At 38.8% G+C, this 7,356-nt stretch overlaps 1 protein-coding gene across 1 annotated transcript; it reads left to right on the top strand.

The window, feature by feature from the left end:
- Window positions 1-300: 300 nt before the first annotated feature.
- creb3l3l (cAMP responsive element binding protein 3-like 3 like) lies at window positions 301-5,741 on the top strand. Its single transcript, XM_044110599.1, has 10 exons — window positions 301-475; window positions 1,981-2,121; window positions 2,207-2,594; window positions 2,699-2,808; window positions 2,973-3,065; window positions 3,343-3,449; window positions 3,587-3,655; window positions 3,745-3,829; window positions 3,927-4,020; window positions 4,153-5,741. The coding sequence occupies exons 2-10, from the start codon at window positions 1,981-1,983 to the stop codon at window positions 4,554-4,556; spliced, it is 1,491 nt and encodes a 496-aa protein (XP_043966534.1). The 5' UTR covers window positions 301-475; the 3' UTR covers window positions 4,557-5,741.
- Window positions 5,742-7,356: the final 1,615 nt, after the last annotated feature.

Genomic DNA, 7,356 nt, shown 5'->3' with positions numbered 1-7,356 from the left:
GATTTAGATTTTTTTTTTTTGTAATTTTAGACAGTAGAATATGGCTTTACCATGTGAGATCTTTCAAAAAAGGATAACATTTTACTGAGTATATACTACATATTTTTATTAAATAATGAACTGTCACTTTACTATATATATATCATATAATTTACTTGTAGAACTTCTTTTATGTGATATTTTTTTATTATTTTGTTTGTGTAATAAGGTTCCATATTCACAAAACATCAAAATAGGTCAGTAGTACAAACTAGCTCATGAAGTATATGACTACATTTTCCATAAGCACCCAAAAAACTTACGTACCAAATTCGTTTCCGCTTTTGCGTGATGACGCGTTTTTTGCCTCGTTGGAAGGTGTTTTCAGGAGGAAGCTCCGGCTGTACACGGTAGCAGAGAAAAAAAGCTGAGTGGAGAAACTAAAACGCTTTCGAACGAGCTTGTTTGAGTTGATATCGTCTTCTGTTCTCAAACGGTAAGAAAATGTGCTTCTTTTGCCACCAATACTAGGATGTTTTGTAGTGTTTTTCATGTTCAAAAAGGAGCCACGCCTTTAACATAATGCTTATAACAGCTAAGAGAAGTCAGTGTTACTCCGAAAATATTCCTTACTTTTTGCTGGAATTAATAACGCAGCTGCATTTTCGGGGTATTTTTAATAAATATGATGCTTTATCTCCTTGAAACGGCTCCCTCATTTTCCGTTTAAATCTTAGTTTAACATAACATGACATAAATTGCAATGCATTTATGCGGTTTAAAACTAAAGCAAAAGCACTCTTAATCAAGCCGAAAATAAGTTTTTGTTTTAACCTTTTGTCCACCTTCCCTTTATTAATCTATTTGTTATGGGTGTTATTTGTTTTGACATTTGATACTGTACCAGATCCTGTGAGAAGGGTATGGGGGCGGGGCACATTGTAGGATGAGGTCATGCTGAAATGTTTAAGATGATGCAACATTAGACGGTTTACAGACATACTGTACCACGTTGTCAGCTGCTTCAAAAGAGAAAATCCATGTACTTTTAACTAACATAATTAAAATTGTTACTACTGATCTGAGAAAATACGCGTTAATCTGTGCCTGGAGGCCACAAGTGGAATCAAATGCAGCATAGGCTGAGAGGATTCAGAGAACGGTCCCCTTTGTTCTGACGCATTGTTGTAATCGTGAGGCTGTTGTGGTAACAGAACATCACCAAACGTTATCATCTAAAGCGCATTATAATCTTTATCTACAGATGCATACACGTTCATGCAGCAAAATGTTTTGGTTTTTTTATTATGAATATATCTCTGTTGTGTTTGTATTTATCTCTGCTCTCCCCACATCTTATTGCAAATCCGTATCGTCGGACTGAAAGTTTTCAGTTCTTTATGCAAAATGAATTAAACTCATTTTGATTTGATGAGATTTGCTGCAGCTGTTGTCAAGTCGTGCCTCAAATTTTGAATTTAACTTTTGGGTAGCTTTGTACTTCTGTTAGCATTGTTGATTTCCAGTCCAGTTATGTCCACACAGCATGATGCTGCCACCTCCATATTTCATTGTGTTATCTCCCTCATATATGTTATCTGTATGTTGGATGTAAGCCAAAAAGTTTTGCAATGTTGCCTTTGTTGAATTAGTTGCTTCTTTGATCAGTGTCTGACTTGTCAGTTTAGTTGAATAGCTATATGGTTGCATGTTTACGTTTTTTGTTAGTTTCAGTCCATTAAGCACATGTGTCTTTGTTGTTGGATTATTACTACATAAAATCCAAATAAAAATAAAGTGTGTGGCAATAATGTGAGAAAATGTCAAACCATTCAGATGCTATAAAGACTTGATAATGCAATAAAAATAATTTGTGAAAGCAAATGTTTCTCAAAGTTGAATGCAGCCATCTTTAAGACGCCAACCAGCCATCAGCCAAACTCTCATGTTATTTGATCTTTTGTGACATGATAAAAAATGTTTGCTGATGCTCTTCCACAGATGTCAGCCACTGAGGATCTTCCAGACATGGATGGGGCAGACCTCATCGGACTGCTGTTCCAAGATGGCAACAATGGATGCACTGAGCCCCTCTTTCAGGATGAAGATGGGCTTATTGAATCCTGGCTGTCTGAGCAAGAAGTAAGGCTTCAAGCACTACAGCCAGCTATCCAAGGCATTACTTTTATGTTCAATTATAACCAATGGAAATGATTTTTGTCTGTAGATGTTGACAGGTATGGATACTGAAGATTTCCTGTCCAGCTTGTTAGAGGGAGATGACAATGTAGAGGCCTTCTGTCCGTCTCATTCCCCGCTGGGGAGCGACAGCGGCATTTCTGACGACAGCAGCTCAGGCACTGGAAACAACAACACCCTGGGAAGTCCACACGGCAGTGAAAGCGACATAGTACCCAGTCCCAGCTATTCTCACCCCAGCCCTGTGCACTCTGACCCCACACTTACCTCAGAAGACCTGCAAGCAGAGAGCCCTGAGGCCTTGTCGGTCCATGCGGATCACAGCTACTCTCTGCTGCAGAACGGAGTCAGAGATATGGATGTGCTGGAGAGTGTCAGGGCTGAGAAGCCAGATACAGATGTCTTCATTGATCTGGGTAGGTGTTGTGGAGGTTTGAAATAATAATAATAAAAAAACCTAACTACAAGAACTTATGTAAACATACAACAAAATGTATTTAAAACGACTCTCTCATAACAGACGACTTGGTGAGTGATGCTATGGAGGAGGACTTCACCACTGAACTGCCTTGTACTTTGGCCATAGAGAACTCTGCACATGATTTAGCTCAGCTAACCAAAGCAGACCAGGTTAGTTTCACATGCTTGCAGATACTTGGCGTAACAATAATGCAATTAAAATAACTGTGATTAAAAATGTTTTGTTTATTAGAAAGGCACTGATTCATGATATTTAATTATTTAAGTTTGTTTAAATGAACAATGTTTCAGTAGTTTGATCTTTCTCCATCTAGTTCCAGTTTAAAGAGATTGTTCTCACAGAGGAGGAGAAGCGGCTTTTGGCAAAAGAAGGAGCCACCATTCCCGAGCACATGCCTCTCACTAAGGTAATTGTGAGCTCCTATCTGTGTATAATTGTCCCCTCACAGAACATTGAATATTTCTGACCACATGTGGATTTCGTTTCATATCTCTTTCAATTCTAGATGTTTGTTTTACTTACCTTCTCAGAAATGACACCTTGTTTTTTTGGGGGGGAGGTAGAGGAGTTTAGCAAAAGCATTAAAATCTTCTTTTTGTTTTTTCTGTGGCGCAGCAGTTTCAGACACATTGCTGCTGTCAGGTCAGCATTGCGCTGAAAGCCTCCTTTACTTTGGTTGACAGGCAGAGGAGAGGACTTTGAAGAGGATCAGGAGGAAGATCCGCAACAAGCAGTCCGCTCAGGAGAGCCGCAAGAAGAAGAAGGTGTATGTTGATGGACTGGAAAACAGGTAAGCTACAAAGATAATTTAACAAATTTGGGGTGGAATCAGGATTATAGGTGCTATAAGTGCAAGGCTCAAATTGTATCTCTGCAATGTTGGGACAAATGTAATGAGACTAATTACTGAATGACTTTCTTCCACAGGGTTGCTGTCTGCACTGCACACAACCTGGAACTTCAGAAGAAAGTCCAGCTGCTTCAGAAACAGAACATGTAAGAAGTCTTGGACTTTCCCCCCCCTTGCTCCTTGTTCAACAACAAGCTTCATTACTCTAAATGTGTCCTTTCTGGTTTTTTTATAGGTCTCTGATTGAGCAACTGAGGAAACTCCAGTCTATAGTGAAGATGTCTACTTTGAAGGCCAGCACAACCAGCACTTGTGTTATGGTAAATTTGTCTGCTGATGCGTTGTGTTCATCTTTGTTATCACGCTTTTACATTTTGCTATTTTTTTTCACACTATGTTTGTCTTTGCCTCCTTCAGGTGTTCCTGCTGTCTTTCTGTCTCATCATCTTTCCGTCCGTTAATCCATTTGGCGGAAACACTCAGCAGAAGGAATCCTACACACCTTCATCCGGTGAGTTGCACTATGGCTCTTTTTGTTTTGAGCCTGAAGCAAATGTTTTACCTCTGTCGTATTGCCAGAAGAAAGCTATTTTTTCACTATTGTGGCTTGTTTTTGAAAAATATTGTTTGCTCATTATTGTAGTCATTTCCCGGACCCTGCGCTCAGTGCCATCAGAAAACACAGATCCTACGTTTTACCTGGAGACAGAGGATGATCCACTTGTCTTGGTGCCAGAAGTAGTGGAGAACACCAAAGCCATCTTCTCAGGCGGTCAGAAGAACCACACCCCCGATTACGAGAGGGTGGAACAATCTGACTCTGAGACTGGCGTCAACAGCAACTCCTCAGCAGACTTCCCAAGTCCCGCTCAGGCGGCAGAGATGAAGCCGGGGTCCCCTGGCAGTGTGGGTCCTTTAAAGGAAGGGTCCATTGATCCCGTGGTGGCGAGTGCTGTGGCGTACGACGTGCCGGGATCTAAAGAGAACTGGATTGACCGAAGCCCCCCGTCTGTCATTTTACAGCAGCACCGCTCTGATGAGATGTAGGTGCATTTTTAATCATTGAACCAAAAGAGGGAGACATTTTTTTTAACTGTTAAATGAGGGGAGCTTAAGCTTAAAATAAGAATGAAGGTATAAATACTACCATCTGTCCAGACAGGGTAGTCCCTGTTTTTCACTGCTTTTCTCATTTATTGCAGGTTTTTTGCACTTTTTATCTGATTTTATTGAAGAACTGAATAAACTTTCACAGTATAAAATACTGAATGTTTCTATATAAAAAAGGGTCAGAGTTGCCATTATATAAATTTCTGGTCTACTGCAGGCCACATGCTACTGAAGTAGCCCCAAGGGGTTTTTAACTCGTTTTACAATGTGTTGACCAAAAGTAATTGATCTAAATTTGCAAACTGGGGAACAATGATACTTTTTTATATATATGCAAGATTTAGTGGAGAGACTTTTTAATTTCGCCTTCAGCAGGTATTGACATGCTCCTTCAAAACCACGAATAAAAATCCAGCCCTCCATCATAGATTGTATTGTAGAAAAAAAAGCTGCTTGACTCATAAAGCTTGAACAAAGTGGTTGTTTGATCACTGTATCTATTGCTTAAGCCATTGCAGGACATTTGGCCATTTAGAAGAATAGTAAAGTGTATTAGTATTTCCCTTGTACCAAGGGTATCCATGTGCTTTATAATTTTAAAATGCTCTTGATATTTTTTTTTGTACAGTAAAGCAAAAGGAAATACAGAAAAAATGCCCATGAGCTCCTTAGTTTATAATTGTTAGTGATGCCCAGTCTGCTGTAAAATGTTTTACCAGCTCGTCAAATTGTCTTTCTTTGTAAAATTCTAAAATACGTTTTCACTCATGTGTATTAAGAAGGGGATTAATAAATATTTGCTCAGTGAACTATTTGCAGTAAAGTATACTCAAAGATGTAATCTGTTTTGTCAGTGAAACCTTTTGTTTTATGTTTTTTTGTGTATATATATTTTTTGTTACTGTCAGTGACAAATGGAATCTAAATTGTACTGGAACGGCTTTGGTATAATTCACATGAAATGAGATTTTCAACATTAGTCATGTCAAAGCAAATGCACTGACGTTTGACAGTCCGTGAAATGAAATGTAAATACAACATATGATTGTTACCTTTTTTCTGTACATACAAACTAAATGTCTGAATATCTATTATAATAAATCTTTTTTTAATAAATAAGAACAAACTTTTTTTTTGTTTATTTCTTTGCGACTACACTGCCTTTTCAAGGAGCTTTTTTTTTTATTATTTTTTTTTGCTATCATGATTGCTATTGTCCAGCTACAAGTGACACCATTGAAGTTGGCTGTGTGGAACCATAACAGGCAAATGACTCATTATACTTAGCAGCATAGGCTGCCCTCTGCTGACTCATTTCTAAAACCAACATATCACACTTTTTGAGAATTGAATGTCCATTATTAGCTGCTTTTTAGTTAAAAAAAAAAAGCCACCGATGGATAACTGGACAGAATGATGGGTGGATGATCAGCCTGATAAACTGATAGATAAATAGATGATAACCCATATTGACGGTGTACGATGTCAAACCGTTTGAAGTGATCCAGTTGCAGCTTGAATTTAAAAATGTGCAAATACTGTACATAGAAAACCACTATATTTAAAAGTAAGCGGGGAAAAAAAGCACATTTAAACACACACCCACACATCGTGATTAAAAGAAAGCTAAGATAAGACTGTCAATATTGCACCGATCAATGTAAAACATTAGTTAAAGAGTCCAGGGTTCCCTTTGATTCTGTGCAGTCATCTGTGTTGGTGTGACTGCAGTATGTTCACAGGTTACGGGAAATAAACTGATATGTAGCCTGTTTGTGCAGGTCTTCAGGGTTCTGCCTGAACTTAGATGAACTAATAGATGAATGTCTGCTCTGCACCTTAGTCTGTTCTGCTGTCATTGAAATTCGTGTAAATAAAGTTGTTTTGGCTTGGATGGGGGACTGATTAAACCAATAAATGAGAGGAGTGCTGATGGATTCATTACTGGATTTGAATTGGAAATGCTAAAAAGTTCCATATTGATCAAGATCTGGGAAATGCTTCCATTTTGTACTTTACCATGCTTAATCAGAATCCTGATTTAATTTCACTTATTGAAGCTTATCTGCAGTGGTAAGATTATGAAATAAGGTGTCATTTAATTTCAATTATTAACTTTTATATAAATCAAAGCCTCAGTTTGTTGTTTTTTGGGGTGTCCATGTGTGGGAACAGGAGGAATTAGGTTGTTCACATTTCTCCTCAATAAGCTTTAGGCTGGAGCTATTTGTCTGACCTTTGCAAGCTCAGCTGTGCGGGGATAACGCGGGACAGAAAGTGAGTCACAAGTGTGAGGCTGGAATCATGAGTCATGAGCCCCAGCGACATGTTCAGGCCTGTTGTCGTAGTGGGTGAAAGTTCAATCCCCTAGTGACCGCCAGATGGCGATATTGCCCCGTGTTTCTAACAATAAGGGGCAAGTGTTTTTGTGCAGCTCTGGGTGGTTGTGCGGTTCAGGTGAAAAGTCATCCAGTTATCATGTAGGCAACCTTATTTGCATTGAGATAAATGTCAAGCGACATTTTCGACTCATTTAGTAAGAAACCTAAAACGAAAACATTTAACGGGGAGCAATATTCATGTAGTTATACTTTGTGAACACTGACAGAAGGTAAAGGGGTCGCAATCTTCCCGTCAATGTTTTGTCCAAGTTTGAGTCATGCACGCATACTTTAAAATGATTGTTCATTGTGTTTTAGGCACAGCATTTCAAGTTACGACAGGAGTAGCCCCCCGG

The sequence above is a fragment of the Gambusia affinis genome, linkage group LG03, assembly GCF_019740435.1.
Source record: "Gambusia affinis linkage group LG03, SWU_Gaff_1.0, whole genome shotgun sequence".
Lineage (NCBI taxonomy): Eukaryota > Metazoa > Chordata > Actinopteri > Cyprinodontiformes > Poeciliidae > Gambusia > Gambusia affinis.
Note: the sequence above shows the minus strand (reverse complement) of the source record. Positions and strands in the feature narration are given on the sequence as shown.

Coding starts and splice junctions, on each gene's coding strand:
- creb3l3l (XM_044110599.1), top strand. CDS start 1,981: ATGTCAGCCACTGAGGATCTTCCAGACATGGATGGGGCAGACCTCATC. Junction 2,595..2,698: donor AGATGTCTTCATTGATCTGG/GTAGGTGTTGTG, acceptor CTCTCATAACAG/ACGACTTGGTGAGTGATGCT. Junction 3,656..3,744: donor CTGCTTCAGAAACAGAACAT/GTAAGAAGTCTT, acceptor GTTTTTTTATAG/GTCTCTGATTGAGCAACTGA.